We start from the raw sequence: 18,743 nt of genomic DNA on the forward strand, positions 1-18,743 counted from the left end.
AGTTCCACAGGAGTGGCTCGGTCGCCTTGGGTTATTGGCATCACAAATTCCGGGATCAAAGTCTTGCCTGACATCATCAATGCGGCAATTCTGACTTCGGCACTATCTTCTGCGAACGCATTTTTATATACTGGAAGTCGATACCTCTATGGTCTTGCGCAGGATGGGCAAGCGCCGAGACAGTTGCTTAAATGCACAAAAACGTGAGTCTCTCTGTTGAAAATCTCATGATAGTTAATGATGGTCTTCAGTGGTATTCCGATATACTGCGTTCTAGTCACAGGATCAATTTCACTGTTGACATACATGACTGTTTCCGTAGCCGGCTCAACCGTCTTCCTCTGGGTGGGCTTCCAAAAAGATGTCTGATTGAATCAATGTGCTGATTGAATTATTGTAGTTTGCTAATCTTACTACTGTCGCTGGCCTCCTCACTTGGATATCTGTTTGCTTTGCATTTATTCGCTTTCACAAGGCTCAAAGGGTGCAAGGGCTGACAGACCAGAACCCCTGGTTTCGTGGTCCATTCCAGCCATACCTGGCTTGGGGCTCCCTGTCATTCTTCTCCATTCTACTAGTCTTCAATGGATTTCCGGTTTTCATGAGTGGCAGATGGAACGTCAGCGACTTTCTGGTTTCTTATATAGGCATCCCGTAAGTGAAGGTTTCAATTAGAGAGTTCAAATACCCACACATGCTAATCATCGGCAGAATCTTTGTTCTGTTATTCGTCTTTTGGAAGGTTGTCAAGAAAACGAAAATGGTACCGCTCGCTGAGATGGACCTTATGGGAGGTAAGCCTGAGATTGATGCTTTGGAAAGCACATGGAAAAAACCAGTTCCACGAAACTTCATCGAGCGCGTAAGTCGCCCACTGAGATGCACTTATTTAGAGCTAATATGAATTATCAGATATGGTATATCATTGCTTGAGAATCTCAACACATGCAACCCACTTGTCGCACCCATGAGGTTGACACTTCATATCCTAGCTTTTAATCATAGGAAGACCTACATTTATTTACTGGGACAAGTTCGGAAGGATGCTTTCAATTGGATCAATCAAGGGTGGGTGATGAGCTCATGAGGATAACTCAATCGTGGATGTAGCAGTTTTTTGCAACATTGTAGCGAAATCGTAGCCATGTGCATAGTAAGTGATAAAGGATATTGGGCCGTTTTTTCATCTTGACGATATTCTATGCGCAATGATTACCTCAGTGCTCTAAAGTTTATTTTAAGACCGGCTGCGCTACTGCAGCACTAAGGTGGTCGAGACGGCTTTTTTGCTGACATGCATTCTAAATTCCTATCCCCGGTAGCATCTCGCTTTGCCGTTCACTACAAGAGTCAGTGAATTTTAGGTAGCGGGAGTCCACCTCAGCTCTTCCAGGTCTTAGCTAATCGAATTCACACACTATCATTCATACGTTCACTCCAGATAATTGTGTTGGACGCACTTCAGCTTCGACTAATCGTCCATCTACATCAATACCCTCCGACATCTACTGTTTCCCGGGGAAAGAGATAAGGGTTCACAAACTCACCCTGATCGTGAAGAGAGGGGTTGTCTCTTGGTGACCCCATCATGTCTCTCTCTCTCCTCCCCCGCGATTACGACGGCCTCACTGGCGTCGCCAGAGCGCCGCAAGCATGTTCGACCTGCAAGAAGCAGAAGCGCAAGTGCGACAAGAGCCTTCCGGCATGTAGCCTTTGCGCGCGGATGAACCGTCCGTGTGACTATACCGAGTTCACGTCGACTCCGACGGCAGACGACTTCGCAGCTTTGCAGATGAAGTTGGCAATGATCGAGGCACGCCTCGACAAGGACAACTCATCAAACAGCCCTAGTTCGAACGTTTCAAAAGCCAATGCGAGAGGCCCGTTGTGGCTGCCGTCTCTCAGCAAGTTCCCCTCCGTTGTGTTCCTTGACATCGACGCCTTTCGTTGGGCGGGGTTGATGATACCAAAGCCCCCTGTTGACATTCCTCCTGTAAGTTCATGCAAGGAGTTTGCACCTTCATTTCGGGGGAAATGATAGTATGGTCGGAACTGGCGATGAAAATACACCTTCCCAGCCTGTAGCTTGTGCTTTATGTGTCCAATGAGGATTATCCTTGGTGTTTTGCTTCAATCATATTCCGACTTGAATGAGCTGTGTTTTTGATATCATACGATTTGTTCGATCGGTGACTGACAACTCATAAGGAAGTTCTCGAGGTTCTTAGCGACGGGGAAGGCGTACAGGAGGCTGCATCCATATACTTTAGCACAGTCCATGTCTGGTTCCCCATCATCTCTAAAAAGAGGATGAATCTCGGCATACCCCTCTGGGACGGCGGACCCGATCTTGCAATGCTCTTCCTAGCCATGAAGCTCGTCACAACACCTCCAGTCGAAGGTCTCGCGGCCGCAGACCATCCTCTCTACGCCACTTCAAAGCGCTTTGTGGCTCTTCTCGAGTCCAGCGGGACTATGTCTATGCTGTACCTTCAGGCCATGATTCTCGTTGCACTGTATGAGTTTGGTCATTCTATCTATCCCGCCGCTTGGATGACTATAGGATCTTGTGCGCGGTACGCACAGATCCTGGGCATCCCTTCATATAGTGATTCGTGCCTCGTTCTCGGACAATGCGTGAGTGATCTGTTGTAGCCACCTGGGCAAGTCCCTGTGCTAACAATATCTTAGACAACGTGGACAGAGGCTGAGGAAAGGAGGAGAGCATGGTGGGCCGTTTACATTCTCGACCGAGCGATCTCCTTAGGAAGTAAAAAGGGATACGCACTGTCAGAGCCAACAGATCTTGATGCACTGCCCGTCGATGATGTCGCTTGGGTCAGTGATTGTCCCCTCCAAAATAACTTCGAGGCTTTTCACTGACATGACTGTTGGTATGGTAGGATGATGGTGACATGGCTCGCGCCTTTCAGCGCCGCGTGACAACTCCCCTGGAAGACCGACAAGGTCCCTTCACACGACTCGCACAAGCGTCAGTGCTCCTTTCGAAAACAAGGAACTACATCAGGGACACACGCCTGCGGGCGCTCAACAACGAAGGCGACGCCGTTGACATCTCGGAAGTAGCGCGCATGACGGAGCAGCTGTCACAGCTTTGCACATACATCGACAACGAGATGAAGGCCGAGCTGACCAGCGAGACGGCCGACTCGAGCCCCTTCTTCGCGCGGATGGCCGCGCGCTGCATCGTGTGGTCGACCGTCATCATGATCCTCGACGCGTACAGCTGCCCGGAGACGATGCGGGAGCAGTACGGCACGCCGGGGCCGGCGCTCAAGAGCGAGGCCGAGCTGGCGATGCAGGTCGAGGCCATCGACGGCCTGCGCAAGAGCTCGGACCGTATCCTCGAGTTCGGGCGCACGCTGCTCGAGTTCACGGCGGACATGACGACCGCGGAGCTGGGCCGGGTGAGCCCCCTGATCCTGGACAGCATGTACTGCGCGATGGCGACGTACCACTGGCTGTGGAAGGAGGGCGGCAACCCCGAGGTGGAGGAGGCGCTGGAGGAGGTGAAGTCGGCCCTGCGTAGGTTGACGTTGCGGTGGCGCTTGGCGAGTGAATACCTCATCATCGAGGAGTATCACGACGTCACGACTATGATGGCGATAAGAGCAGGGACTTGATTGTTCAACTCTGTCAAGATGACAATGATTGTAGCGTTTACTAAATGAGAAAAATCCCACACCCGAAGATCTGAACTCTCCATCTTGTAAAGCATATGCATGCACGAAAACGAGGAGAAAGCTATGACCTGACATTTTGATACCGTGTCTCTATGTCTAATTGTACAAAAGCACGTGGCGTCATTCATCGCCCGGCCACCGTAATATTTTCAAACTTATCATCTCTAAAATTTGTAAACCTGGTCCTTGGAGTAGCCCAGATCGGCCAGGATACCCGTCAGGTCGCCCTGGTCCTGAGGGCTGACCTTAGGCCCAGAGATGGCCTTCATCAAGCCGGGCGGGCCACAAACGAACACCTTGACGTTCTCGCTCTTAGGCTCGGGCAAGACGGTCTTCAGCAGCTCCTTGTTGATGTAGCCCTTGTTGCCAGCCCATTCCTTGGGGGGCTTGTCAAGGACGTAGAAGGCACGGAAGCGCTGCGGATACGTGTTCTCGAGCTCGGCGAACTCCTTCTTCAGCAGGATATCCTCCTCGGTGATGTTTCCGAAGACGAGCGTCACCTTGGTCTTGTCGTCAGGGTTGCTGAAGATGGCGCGAGCCAGCTGGTACATGGGCGTGATGCCGGTGCCGCCTGCAACGAGGGCGATGTGGTTATGCTTGTTCGCGGTCCAAGGGTACTTGGGGAGGGGGCCCTTGAAGTCCAGTCTCTGGCCGGGAGCCATGTCGTGGAGGTGGGTGCTCATCGGGCCGCCCTCGTACTTCTTGATTAACAGGTCCACGTATCCCTTGGCGTCTACAATATCAATTAGTTCAAATATCCATAATTCATAGAAGATCAATCCTCAAGGAGATACTGGAGATGAATCCACATACTCTCATCGCTAACAGGCGTGTACGGTCGGATGGTCGGCTTCTCGGCATCCGGGGCCTTGTACTTGGTCAGAATGGCGCTGGCAACGTGCAGGCCAGAGACCATGTCGTCCTCTGGCAGCTTAAAGCGGAAGCGCTTGGTGTTGTGGTTGACGATCTCGACATCCTCGAGCTTGAGGGAGATGAAGCCCTGGTCGCCGCCGGTTAGGGCCTTCTTGGCGCCAACTCCGGGCACGGCATCCTTCGCAGCACCGGCCGCCTCCTTGATCTTCGCCTCGGCCTTCTGTGCGGCGCCGGGGCGCGTGAAGTAATAGGCTCCTCCACCGACTGCGGCGGCTCCGATGGCGTACAGCAAGGTGTTGGAGGACGACTTCGGGGCCTGGGGTGTCGGAGTGGGGGGCTCCGTGGCGTATTTGCGCAGTTGCTAGGAGAGGTCGTTAGCACCCTTGTGAGTCAACCTTGACGAGAGTCTGGGAGAACAGAGCTCAAGAGATCAGGGAGTAGTCATGGCTGGGCGCGAAGGTATATATCGTTGCCGGCAGTGACGTACCTGCTTCAGTGGCTGCGCGGACTGAAAGCCGCGGCAGGCGGTCCTTGCGGCGAACATGATGTGATCTAATCGCAAAGAAGCTTAGGAACAGATCTTGTCAAGTCAAAAGAAAGTCAATTGAGTTTCGCAAACAGATGCAGAACCGCCAATGAGTTTCAAAGTAAGGTAATCTTTCGGTTGGACGGGTTGTTAGAACCGATTTGTCAGTTTCGGAGGGCGAGGTTAGAGGTTGGAGCTCCGATCCTGATGTGGATGCCGACTTCAAGCTCTAAAATCACACCATGACGTCTTCCGTCGACTCAACCCTAACCCCGAGCCGAGCTGGCTATTCTCAGCTCACCTCCCCAGCGCCTATCTAACCGTTACAGTATCCATATGTGGTGTCGATCACCCGCTTCCCCAAGCCTCCAAGCATTGGGACACAAGATTTTATGAGATCTGACAATGATGGATTAAGCCAGGGATCATGGCATTCATCAAGCCGGATTTGCGATTGGGTCATATGTTATAGAGCATAAAGTACCTCGCGAAAACACCAGGTTTAAGTCCGAATCAGCACACCAACTTCGTGGTGCTAGTTATATTTCTCTCTTCAAAAGATCATACAAGATCGCGACTTGCCACAAGTCCGATACAAATGCACCAACAGCAAGACGCTTCCCTATCCAGTCCATGAGGACTAGCACACTGGGAAGAATCTAAATTCACCTAGGCACCCCCTTCACAAGTGCACCTCACAACATGCAGCCCACTGTTTCCTCCCAAGAAATGATGATAAAGAGACCATGCTAAGACTCCTTTCCGGGACTAATGCCCAAGGTATCCCATGATCCGGAATCGTGAACCGTTTGTATGTTGCAAGCGGAAATGACCGTCCAGTGTTGCTCTTCCCTGCCACTCATGAAGTGCTCAAACGCCTCCACCATACTACCCAGGGTAAATATTGCACAACGCAACGCTCGTCGCCCAAAGTAAAGTTACATGGGGATCGCCCCAATTTCGGATTGTTGACCTCGTTCTGCTACTGGGCTCCTATGCCACAAAGATGAAATTCTGACAGTCTGATTCATTGTCATATGTCCATTTTGTCCTTGTCGTCGTCATCATCGGTTGGGGAATCCATCTTGACATCCGGCAGCGTCTCGAGGACAGTTCCAGAATCTGTTTTCCTTCCTGGAACCTCTTGACTCCCTTGACTCCCTCGTCTCATTATACCAACATCTTGATGAGTAAGCACGGTCGGGGTATTTGCCTGGCTTCCACCCCGCTGACCGTGATAGTGGACGACCTGTGGTGGGGTTTGGCCAACTTGCGTGCCTAGGAGGTGTTGTGGATAGGGATCTAGATCCTTGCTGGAAGTTGAGAAAGTGGACACTATGGGTTGGTGATATCCGTTCGAGTTGGATGCGGTGCTGGCTGTTGGCGTGTGGCCGAAACTGGCATGCTCCGCCTGTGTTGGTGTGCCGGCATCATTGGGGCTTCCAGACCCTGCGTCGGTTTGGCCAGTGATGCTTGCTATACCTCCTTCGATGTCGCGAAGCAGTCGGACATACTCCTCAGGAACAAGGCCGCTTTCTTGGGTCTTTGGATCCTCCGCCACTAGCCAGCCTTGCCCGTGCCTGTACGAAACCCAGATGATTTGGCCTTCCACCAGGGGCAATTCATTTTCATTCTCCCTCTCAAAATCGAACAAAGCGACAGCTTTGCCGTGCATCTCCTCATCGGGTGATGTAATTGTGAATTGATAATCCCGAGAATACCTCGATTGGTCTTCCTCGTGGAAACCCGGAGAACCTCCGGGGCTAGACTCTTCAGATTCAGAACGGTAGCCGCCATCGGGTGCAGCGTAACGTCGTGGTTGTTGACCAACCACTTGGTATGGTTGGGATGGATGACGAGCCTGATCGGGCGGGTATGTTACGTATTCTCCTCCTGGGCCATTCGCTTCTTCGCCCTGATTCACGTAATACCTTTCGCTGCCGTCCCCGCTGGTGCTGACATAGTAGCCTCGTTCTTGATCGAAGTTCTCGGGATTCAAAATGCTTGAACCCCCGTCGTTGCCAGCTTCGCGCGCGACCCGGGCTCTATGTTGAGTGAATGCGGCAGACGAAGACTTGTGCTTGCGATGCCGCGAGCTGACCACTGGGCTCTGCAGATCCTCATCCTCGCTCCATGGCGGTCCGTCGCCGAAATGAATAGGAGCGAGGTTGCTAGCCTTTCCAAAGCTTTGCTCTCCCCAAGACTCGGTGTCCCAGCTAAGCTTATTCTCCCAAGACGCTGGGGGATCCGAAAGCCTTCTCTGTGACTCGCTCGCCGGTGTACTCAGGCCAGAAGCCGGTTCTGGTGGCGGCCCATAGTGCATGGGGTGATTGGGAAGGTATGCGAAATCTCGGACGAGGGCATACGGAAGGCTCGAGGGGAAGAGCGGGAAGACGTGAGAGGGCGGTCGAGACCTGGACGGGATAGAGCCTGTCGAGTACTGCGACAGCCTGTTCTTGGAGGCGTGCGACATCGGGCGAGGGAGTGTTGATCTTCGTGAGGGTGGTGAGGTAATCAGCGGAGGCAGCGGCGGGTGATTTGCGTTCGACGACGGCGAGGTGACTGCAGGCGGCGAGGTGGCCGGAGATGAGCTTGGCGACATAACCGCCGTCATCTTTCAGAGGTAGGAATGAGGCGGTCGTCGCCGGGAGGAGAGGCAGGCCGTCGTCGCGAGCGGATGACCCGAGAATCTGACGCTCTAGTCACCGCCACGACGTCTGTCAGCACAACGGCTCAAGTGCGCCTCGCGGAAAACGTCTTCGAGATTGAGGTGGTCAGAGCAGACGACGTTGCCGCTAGTGTTGAGTCTGAGGAACGACAACTGCGCAGGGCCCAAAAAGCGGCCAGTCCGGGCTGGCTAAGGTGATAGTAGTGTAGTGCGGTGCGATGCGGAGCGGTGCGATGATTTGTGCCACTGGGGCTTGCTCGTCGCTCGAGATGCACGGAGCCGGGTTGCGACCAGCAAAACAGACGGCGTTAAAGACGCAAATATGAAGTTGCGGAAGTATGCGCAACGAGCGAAGGAGTGTGAAGAAACAAAAGGTGTGTTGAGAGCGCAAAGAGGATGTTTAGCCTGCCCGAGGGATTGGAAATGGGTTGACGATCCTATTCCTAGCCTGTATGGTATGGATTAAACGGTATGGAAGGGTTCCTCGAGTCCAGGTGGATTTAGGGTAGGGTAGCTAAGGTAATCAGATAGATCTAAGGCACACTACCCGGGTAGGTCGCCTAGGTAGTCGAGTAGAGATAGGATGATGAGGGTGAATCAACCAAAGCGACACACACATATAGAATCAGTCCGTCTCGTCGCCTGTGTCTCTGTGTCTCATTGAATGAATGGGGTACGCTTGTTCGGGGAGGTAAGGTAGGGTTGGTAGGGAAGCGTTCCCACACCCGCCAGGAGTCCCCCGTCGACAGGAATGACTGCTGGCTGGCTCCGATCTGGTTCGTCGGGGCCTGTCCTAGGCTGTGCTAAGCGCGGCGCACAGCAAATCTTACTGGATGCTGTTCCCCCGAGTCAGGCGCCAGCGCAGCAAAAAGCCCGCCGCAAAGACCCCTCAAAGCTCTTCCTTCGAATTGGCTGCTGAACACCTGCAACCAACCCGTAGGCACCAAGCAGGCGTCCGTCGTCTTGCTCAGCTACAAGCTGGACGGCGTCCAGGGTTTTGGAAAGGCGGTGGAGGCGCCGAGGGCTGAATCGGCGAGATCTGATTGGAATACCCGCCCTCGTCGAGGTAACAGCCGGAGCAGAGCCTCTTGTTGCGCCCAGAAAGCAAGGAGGAGGTATCTAGTTTTCGATGCTGCTGGCTGGGGGCCGGCGTGGAGGGCAGGGAACGCACAGCTCCGAAATCAATTCGGACGAATAAGCCAATCCAGAATATTTGGCCAGAGAACTAGACTTCCGGTATGCAGGCAAACTCGGTCTCTTTGTGCTATCCACGGACACTCCCCTGCGTAAATCATACGGCACCGAGCCTGCCCTCTTGTCTGTAGAAGGACGTAAGTAGTAGGACCCCGTGTGATACAACAAGATCGACAGAGCCCCGCCCATGCGACTGAACCTGATGTATATTTGGGAACAGTAATTAAGCCGAGGGGCATGAACAATGGGGCTTTTGCCAATACTGTAATATAAAACCCGAACTCGAGGCCGACTAGCCTGGGATCTGGGATCTGAAAGAGAGCGGACGAGGATCTCAACAAACATGGGAAAGTTTATCGACGACTCTTCAGAGCTCACTGCCCTAGATGATCCCATCCGCCGATACGTATATACAATACGCCCTTTTCATACGTGGCAATTCAAGACTGTTGGGCTGCACCGACGCAAGAGGATGAAACAGCGATGCTATGCAAGCTGCATGCGCAAGTGTCACTTGCCTTCTAGAGTGTGTGGGCGACAACCAACTGGAGCGTGGTACTCGTCACCGAAGAGAAATGACTGATTTTCTAACCTTGAACGAACTGCCTAGTGTGTTCAAAATGAGATGGCTTCTCCCTAACTGGGCATTCGCAACTCGGACACAATGCATAGTAAGCATGATTGCTCAAGCGGGTAGCTAACGTTGCTTGTGAGACGTCCTTAATTGTCGGTGAGCAAATATTCTATGATTATACAACATACACCAATGTCCAACCTCATGCACCTTAGCAAGGGAGATGCCCTTTGAGGTATCCGCGATGGTTTCGAAGAAATGCATTCACCTTGGTATATTCCACACCACTCAATCTCCGCGTGGCCGGCTGCTATTTCTGTGCGAGTGTCTACAAATAGAACAGAGTTAAGAGTTCCCCAAAGGGCTCCGTGCGAGTGTTTCATGTTTCCTCGCCGTCTACCAGCCAATCAAACACGGTCAAAGCTTCCACCTCCCCGGCTCCATCGAGCCGCATCTGAAATTCCCGTTCGCGGTATTCTCCGCACAACCAACCAGTTCTTTCATCATCTACGAGTCTTTTACAACTACACCACACTCGGCTCAATCAGCCGCTATGCAGAGGTGACAGACCATCTCACTGCCGTTACAACTTTGAGCTCGTCCCAAAACAGCCGGTGTCTGTCTTAGGCAATTGGGGCGTCACGTACGATCTCGCTAGTTTGTGCAGGAGAAGAAAAAAAACCATTGACCAGCCCGTTGGCGAAAGGTAAGCTTCATAACGCAACCCAGCAGTCTCTAGAACCCCCCTTTCGCGATACCTGATGATTCTTTTTATTGGAGCTGTCTGAATCTCTTGATGACACAATCTTATATTACGCTTTTTTCTATCTGATCACAATTCAAACGTTTGCTCTCTTGTGACGTATCCTCATGTATTAATTTCAAGCTAACCATTCTTGTGACGAAGGTTGAATCGTAATATCACGCGTCGGTGAGGAGAAATCATATCCTCCACGGGCGATATCGTCTCCCTTCGTCATGGAGGTCGCAAACGGAGCTACAGCACCGGCGGAGGCTCTGAATAACGGTGCTGCAGATGGCGGGTTCAAGCTCAAATTCTCCACCGTCTGTGCTAGCAATCAAAACAGGTCAGTATTATCAAGCATATTCCAAGATTCACGTACGGGTCTCTGATTAGTAGTAGATCAATGGAAGCCCATCTGCGACTCTCCCAGGCGAACTACCCCGTGATCTCGTTCGGCACGGGCTCCCTAGTCCGACTTCCAGGACCTACAATCACACAGCCCAATGTCTACCAGTTCAACAAGACATCGTACGACAGCATATATAAAGAGTTGGAGGCCAAGGACCCCAGACTATATCGGGCAAACGGCCTCTTGAACATGATTGGCAGGAATCGCACCGTGAAATGGGGCCCGGAACGATGGCAGGACTGGCAGGTGGGCATGCCGCGGCTCAAGCACGAGGCAGACATGGGGAGCGATGGTACAGAGGGCGGCGTGGTCGACGTTGTCATCACGTGTGAAGAGAGATGCTGGGACGCTGTCATTGATGACCTGCTCAGCCGGGGCTCACCTCTAAATCGGCCCGTCCATGTCATCAATGTCGACATCAGGGATAACCACGAGGAGGCCTCTATTGGCGGCAAGGGCATTTTGGACCTGGCAAACTCGCTGAACAAGGCCGCAGCAGAGGAGCGCGAGGCGGTAGGATCGGCCTCCTTCGATAGCGGGAGCGCGGCCGCGAGATCCGGATTCGACGACCGGGTGCCCGAGATCATCGCGGACTGGCAAGAGAGGTGGCCGAACCTACCTGCTACCTGGACATTGGCGTGGTTCTGATCAGATGCCAACATTTGCTGCCAATCCCGGTGATTTACCTCAGTCTTAGCGGGCTTCCCGGTTCGCGGCTTGATGCGATGAGTATGATGTATATGAAATGATACCCAACTGGCACTCCCCTGAGCTTGAAGGTTCAAGGTAAGCTGCCATATGTAATACTGTATATATGAATATGAATGGACACTCATTGCCAGCCGTCCCAATCAGCAAATTTTATCGTTCCCAAGAGCTCCTGGCAAAGACTTGTCGTAATCCTATCTATCAATTATGCATGAGCTACACCGCAAGAGGCGAGTACAGGGGTCCGTGGCGGGTGAGGCTCCATTGACCGAGATTGCGATTTCGATTACAAGCACGTACGGGAGGGACGGGAAGCTCGATCTGGCCGCAGATGACGCGGTCCTGGCTGCTGCGAAGCCGGTGCCTTGTCTTCTAGAATAATTATGCAAGAAAGTGCAGTTCACCTACCTGGGTCGAGTTGTTGTCTTTTCGCGACGACCAATCGAGAACGAGGGCGGAATTATGATGCTTCAGGTGTCTGAAAACGTCCAGACCATCAAACGTGAGATGCGCAGAGTGAAGGTCTTCGGCATAAATGGGTCTGGGGGATGTGATGCTTGTTAGGTCAGAGACGGCTCGACCAGACTTTTTTTTTCTTCGAATGATGCTTCCCCCACTCCTTGCCGGCAGACAGGTAATACAAGCGTCTCACCACAGCGACTACCTGCCCGGCCTTGTCCGTCGATTTCGGTCCCCTTGATCACTTGCTCTAGATATATTGCGGCTACAGGCTGTTCAGAGGTAAGTCAGAAAGTCTCGAGCTGCCCGTTAGTATTTTTTCCCCTTCGGATACCGAGGTCACGCGAGGAGCAGGATGGAAATGGGCACTTCGGTCGAGACCGAGTGATCGGCGGGCTACAAGGAGTAAGCCAGATCTAGATACTAAAGCGACTCGTCGGCACGTTACATAACGTTGTCCATCTCTTACAAGGGACACGTGGAGGATCAGAGCTTGGTTCCCTCTTGCGATTTTCTGAAAATCGAAGACACAACTTTTCCAAAGATCATCTCCCCATGGACGCCAGGCTAGGACGAACCATATCTACCTAAGTATATCTTACATCCAGCAAAGAGTCGCGATATGATAAGGAATCAAGCATGCATTACTAAATAACTTGCACCCTTATGATCAAGCTTACTTAACATCAGCATCTTCCTTAATTCCCGATAGATAAGATGCATGATATTGCAAAGACTTGACCGCTGTTGAGCATTTGGGGTGAAATGAGAGGGAAGCGAGTACCAACGTCGAAGTACCCGCCTGGTGGATGTGGATCTGGGCAAGAGCGCTTTTGGCGCAGGGGTAAAAGAGATTTGGGAGCAGGCGCAGCTGCCACCCACGCAGGAGGGCGGCCGCTGATAGGCTGGGCTTCCCCGATCATTCTTGCCATTGGCAGCCATTCTCGAAAGGCTTGCGCCATCCCTGGCGCTTCCCCTGCCAAAGTCACCCACTAACCATTACCCCTGGACCCGCTTACCTTAGCTTAAGCTGCTTAGCTCCTGCCCGGGGCTGCTGCCATTCTTTCAAGCTTGCATCTCCAACTGCCAGGCCGCCCAGGGGCCTTCTCCCGCCGCCCCGTTGCTTGGACTTGGGCTTGGGTTGCGTGCTACTACGGCAATCTGAGTCTAATTGCTGCGGTGCCAGCTGGAGTGGCTCGGAGGGGTGAGACCTTGCAGGCCTTCCAGACCTGGTCCTGCTATTGTTACTGGTGTTGGCGGCGCTGGACCCGGCTCTTCTGCACCATACCTACTGTGTAAAATTGCCCGTTGGCAGCCACGGCCTTGACACTTAGGCGAGATAGGCCCTAATAAATGCATCCCATTTCGATTCTAGATGAAATTTGAACAAACCGCTGTAGGAAGCGGGCATGCAAGCATGCATACACTACCAGGGAGAGAGGTACTTACACAACTTAGTATGGATGCAAACTGTTGCGTGGGGAGGTAGTTGCTTGCTGTGGCATCTTCCCTGCGGGTTCTTCCTTCCCTCTTCTTTCTTTCTTCAACGTCCGATTCTTTGTTGCGCGCATCATCCCTTTGTCCTGCACGTAGAATCATCGCTCTTTCCCACATCATTCTGTTGCCCGCATGAGGCAGGAGCGAAGTCTTGCTTGTTTTGGCAGAGACTGAATCCGAATCTGAATCAACCCACGAGACGGATCGCCAGTGCTGTGCAGCGACTGGTCCACGAAGAAGCCCCGACTGCACTTGCTAGTAGCGCGCGCGAGTGGGCAACAGCAATTGTACCTGACTAGGCCTATCTACCTTATGCCGTAGTGGCCGGACGACCGCCTTCTCACCACCCACCACCCCATCCACTAGCAGCCGAGACAGACTGGGAGACCGTTCAGCGCCATTCCCAGTCCAAAATTCCGCCCCAATTCGTCACTCCAAGACAAACAAGCCGAGTCTGATTCGACTCCCTCACACGCAACGGAGGGAAGGGGACACACAAACCTGGGATACTTGCCTTCCCGTCTTTCCTCACTTCCACAGCCTACTACGTGACACTCCACGGCCGCTGCCATCTTCACGCAGTGCAGCTACAATAATTCCACAACGGGCCAGTCCTTGCCGTTCATTTTCCATACAACTCAATTCGCTCCTTACCCACCCGCGCTCTCTGCGCGACCGTTTGTGCCGTTGGGCCTACTTTTTAGAGTGCAGCTCGAAGGCTTCGGGGGTCGCGAAACTCGTCTTTGACGACAAACCCACCGACCAACGTCCGTGTGCGACCATCGATTATTTTACCTACTAAGCTTCAATCTTCCAATTGAGACCGTCAAGGAACAAAGCGCAACTCGATCTCCAATATCCCACTCTCTTTTAATTTTTTGCTGTCCAGGCAAAACTGCTTGACAAGTCGGACGCCCAAACCACGAGATCACGGACTTGCCAACCCCCTTTTTCCCGCGACACCGATCAGTCATTGGCTGCCATATCCTTGCCGACCACCTTCACGTTTCATACTCCAACATATCCGCTGACACTACGTCGCGGATTCAATCCCACGTTTGCTGCGACATCTGGAGAGTGGGCAAGCAAATCCGGTCCCCGCGCAGTCCTACGCTGCACGACATCTTCTTAGGTCGATCTTGGAGACCCGAACCAGCTAGGTGGCAGGACTGAAGATTGCACAAGGAAATATTTTTGAACAACGCGACAGGGTGATCGCGCGTGGAGGAACCATTGCCTACTCGCCCGGCACCCTCTCGTCAGAAATTGCAATTCGACACAGCTACGACTACCATGACCTCTCGCAATGCACCGCTGTCACCAGTGTCTATAGCCGGTAGCGATTGGCCTGGATACCCTTCCATGGACAACGACGGTCCATATCCTAACAGTCGCGGTAATCTCATATCACCACCGAACTCAGGGGGATCTGTCGGCGCCATGAACGGGTTCCCACCCGGACCTAGGAGTGCGGGCGGGCCCTCACCGCCGCCGTCGATCGGCCGGTCGAGTGCGGGTACAAACCTCTACGCCAGGAGGGACAGTGCAAGGAGTCAAATGGACATAAACACAGAGGCAATATTGGGGGAGCACTATGTGGCTCTGAAACGCTTTCTATCACAGACGTCGCGCGACGGCAAGCCGAATCCGCCGGCGAATAAGGCACGCGACAAGCTGCAACGCCTTACTGGTGTTCAATTTCTGGAGCTCAGCACAGATGTTTTCGACGAATTAATACGGAGGCAGGCATTCAGCAGAAGACCGCCAAATGCTCCTCCAAACCAAGGGCCGCCGACTTATCTCTTACCAGAGGAGAACTTCCACCCCAAGCGAAACCAAGCACGGCAAAAGCTCTCGTCCTTAGGGCCCCCGCGCTTTCGCGATCTAGCCACGGATGTATTTTGTGAATTGGAACGACGATTCCCAAGGTTTTCGGCAGGAGACATCCCCCGAATGGGAAGTCCGGCATCTGTCCGCGGCCCTCCCAGTAGATCCCAGACGCCGCTGAGCAGCATGGGTGGCTTCCCTCCGAGAGGTCAAAGCCGTGTCAGACGGCCGTCCGAGGCGAGCTCTATACGCGGAACAGCGGCTTCCATAGCTGATGCTTACGATGTGCCCCCGTCACCCGGTATCCCGTCTAATAATTATGAGCGACCTCTTCCAAAGCAATTCCAGAGTAATACGATTGTGCCAAATAAGAGTACTATGGTGGAAGAGGACGATGATGTTAGCCCTGGAAACGATGATCGAGATGGCTATGGCCTCGATCAGGTCGCAAGTAATAGGGAAAGCAAAAAGAGTGGAGTTACCGAGCAAAGCGCGGCTCTTTCTGAGGTATGGAGCATCTTCTAACATTGCTGTATGGCATCACTGACTGGAAACAGACCGATAAGCGCCTCATTGAAGACTATGAATCACAGGTCCGAGAGCTTCGTGAAAAGCTTGACGGCATGGAAGACGCAATGAAGAAGAAAGATGATGAAATGAACAATATACTTGACGGAGAACGCTCCAGAGCAACAGCCGCAAATCTGGAGAAGAAGGAGTGGAGCGATGTCCGCCTCAATTTGGAGAACAAGGTCGCAGAGGCGCAAAACCTCAACGATGCCCTTAGGGAAGAACTGGACCGTGTAAGGGACGACCATGCAAGCGAAACTCGGCAGCTCCGGGAGCAGTTTGAAGATCTTCAAATCTCGAGCAATAATATGAGCTCTGGTCCTGGCGATGCGGAGCTAGAACGCGAAAACCAGGAACTTAGGATGGCTCTTCGAGAACAACAAGCTGTCACCGAAGAAGTTCGTCGAGAAGCACACGAATTCCTCCAAGAAATGAAGCTGCTGTCGCAGCAAAGCGGTTCCGCTTGGGAGAGACAGGCGGAGCTGGAGAAGACTATCGAGCAACTGGAGCAAGAAGTCCGAGACTGGCGTAACCGATATGCACGGACTAAGACGCAGCTCCGTAATTTACGCGCATCATCGATGGGCCTCACGATTGAGCAGGATGCTGGCAAATACATCAGAGAGAAGGGATTTACTACAGAAAATGGTCTCGTGAAGGATGTTCACGTCACCAAGTTTCAGATCGCTATCGACGAGTTGTTGCAACGCGCCCGAGTGGACAATCCAGAAAGGGCTATCGAGTCGATGAAGGCAGTCGTGGTTAGCGTCCGGCGTATCACGAAAGACATTGACGAGTCCGCGCCGAGCAATGAGGAGGTTCTACAACAGCAGAAGGCTCTGAAGGGCCGAGTTTCATCAACCGCGAATAACCTGATCACTGCGGCCAAGAATTTCGCTGCTGCTGCTGGCCTGTCTCCTGTGTCCCTGCTTGATGCTGCTGCTTCACACCTCGTAGCCGCCTTGGTGGAGTTGCTTCGAACTGTCAAGATTCGGGCCACACCTGCTGGAGAGCTCGAGGATGACGACGATGGCACCATGACACCTGTTGACTCAACTGGGTTTTTCTCACCAAGGAGCAATGGGCAGACATCTCAGACTTCTATATCGATCCAGGGATCATTCCAGGACCAGGACTCTCTCCCACCGCCTCCTCCTTTCCAAGGTCTCGGTGGTAACCGTGGGAGCGCAGATTCCTCTGCATACAGCCCTGTTAATTCTCCCCGTGGCTCCGTAGAGACCTACAGACGTCCCATGTCACGCGGTATAAATGATAACGGTGTTGGTTATCTTGGCATCTCGAAGAACCTTCCTCCAGCTCCGAATGGCATGCTCCAGCAAGACAATCGCGCGGAGGATCTCAAGGTAAGCCGATGTCATTCCTAAAAGTGTTTTTGATACTAATGTGCATTGAAGATATACCTTGAGGATCAAACTGCCGTCCTAGTCCAAACGATTCAGAACCTTGTCGGCTCGATTCGCAGTGACGCCGATATCCAGCAGATCAGTAACGAGATCGACTCTATTGCTGGGGTCGTTGGCAAGGTCGTTTCTGAGACCGAGGCGAATGGCAACGGCGATGAAATGCTTGGACGTCTAGCGGACTGCCGACAGAGGCTAATTGAGGCCGGTGAACGAGGTCAAGTCCTCGCCGCCGATGGGAAGGGACCGGGAGATCGTGAATGGCGCATGTGGACACAGATCCTGCCGCCAATCGCCTTTGAGATTGCAAGAGAGACCAAGGAGCTGGTCCAACGAATCGACCGACTTGTCATGTCTAATGGCGCTGACGACTTTTCATGAGCAACTTACGCTTCACCCTTTAATCCCTTTTCACGAGCAAAGCGGTAGTTTTCGCTCTGCAACAGTTACACTTACTTTTTTCGCGACTCGTCCACATCGGCGAACTTTGATACCCCAATTCCGGCTCGCTTCAGCTTCGTCCTTTTATGGCGGGCGTATAATATATTCCGTGTTGTTCGACGATTATATCAGCCCGCCAGGTGGCTATTGTCATGGTTGCATCAATTAGGTTTTTTCATGGTCGGGGTTATAGATAACATTGTGCGTCTTTGGCTGTAGAAACCTCGGTCGTCCAAGGGAGAGGATCGAATGACGAACTTGATGTGTGAAGGAAATGGAAAAATAGAAGAGCGGAATGAGGTCCGAATAATAGCGGGCGGGAAGACACAGAGAGCCTCTTGTTGCAAACGTGGCTCGTTGAAGGACGTATATACTTTTGTACAAATCAGAGCGGGTTGCTCGTGGGCAAACCCACGCGTGGCTGTAGCATGATGACAAGAAGTTCTCCTACCTTTATGCTTGACTATGTCATGATGAATACAAACTGGATTGCAGCAGTTGACACGTTGGAAATTAACATCATCTTTAGCACAAGTCGAGTTTCTTTTGCTGATGCACTCAAGGTCAGCGCCTAAGAGATGCTCGAGGCTGGCTGCAAGTCAAACGCCAAAGTCTACAGCCGAGACAGGCATGAGCTTGACTTAGCTAACATTGCTCTGCTAATGCGTGATCTTGGCTGGGATTACCATGTTCGGAATGCTCTGAGGCTGAACCTGTGGCGCCGGGATGTAGGGTCTGGCCTCGAGTCTATATTGAGTGATGTGCACGCATGAAATGAAATCTTGTAAGTACCGACAGATAATGTGCGAGAAACATTAAGATTGCATGCGCTATCATGCTGCATAGCAAGGCAATAAATCATTTTCAGCCTCAAGGCTTGTGTGCCTCAGATACCAAGGGGTGGGGGTTGACTGGCTGGCGTTGATAAGGTATTGAAGGTCACCTGCCTGGACGTCCAATCTCGGACACTTCAGCTGGAGATATCCTCCAGGAGATCCATTCCGACGGGAGTCCCATGCGAGAAGCAGGGGAAGCAGGATCAGATTGATACGGTACGCTACCTAGGGAATTGTGATACAGGACAGCCTCAGCCCCAGCCTCCACCAGTCACGAGGGGACATGCCGCC

At 52.6% G+C, this 18,743-nt stretch overlaps 4 protein-coding genes across 4 annotated transcripts; 3 read left to right on the forward strand and 1 right to left on the reverse strand.

Moving 5' to 3' along the window:
- Positions 1-2,310: 2,310 nt before the first annotated feature.
- Positions 2,311-3,644, forward strand: UCRPA7_3629 (putative fungal specific transcription factor protein; the record flags this gene model as incomplete). Its single annotated transcript, XM_007916372.1, has 3 exons — positions 2,311-2,637; positions 2,692-2,838; positions 2,904-3,644. The coding sequence occupies 3 exons, from the start codon at positions 2,311-2,313 to the stop codon at positions 3,642-3,644; spliced, it is 1,215 nt and encodes a 404-aa protein (XP_007914563.1).
- A 224-nt stretch (positions 3,645-3,868) lies between these two features.
- UCRPA7_3630 (putative nadh-cytochrome b5 reductase protein) lies at positions 3,869-5,121 on the reverse strand (the record flags this gene model as incomplete). The annotated part of the gene is made up of 3 exons (XM_007916210.1): positions 3,869-4,437; positions 4,518-4,938; positions 5,065-5,121. 3 exons carry the CDS (start codon positions 5,119-5,121, stop codon positions 3,869-3,871), a joined length of 1,047 nt encoding a protein of 348 aa, XP_007914401.1.
- Positions 5,122-10,687: 5,566 nt separating this feature from the next.
- On the forward strand, positions 10,688-11,341 carry UCRPA7_3631 (putative protein ssu72 protein; the record flags this gene model as incomplete). The annotated part of the gene is made up of 1 exon (XM_007916231.1): positions 10,688-11,341. The coding sequence occupies one exon, from the start codon at positions 10,688-10,690 to the stop codon at positions 11,339-11,341; it is 654 nt and encodes a 217-aa protein (XP_007914422.1).
- Positions 11,342-15,693: 4,352 nt separating this feature from the next.
- Positions 15,694-17,556, forward strand: UCRPA7_3632 (putative cell polarity protein; the record flags this gene model as incomplete). The annotated part of the gene is made up of 2 exons (XM_007916197.1): positions 15,694-17,118; positions 17,170-17,556. 2 exons carry the CDS (start codon positions 15,694-15,696, stop codon positions 17,554-17,556), a joined length of 1,812 nt encoding a protein of 603 aa, XP_007914388.1.
- Positions 17,557-18,743: the final 1,187 nt, after the last annotated feature.

The sequence above is a fragment of the Phaeoacremonium minimum genome (assembly GCF_000392275.1).
Source record: "Phaeoacremonium minimum UCRPA7 unplaced genomic scaffold PA7_03_scaffold_290, whole genome shotgun sequence".
NCBI classification, from domain to species: domain Eukaryota; kingdom Fungi; phylum Ascomycota; class Sordariomycetes; order Togniniales; family Togniniaceae; genus Phaeoacremonium; species Phaeoacremonium minimum.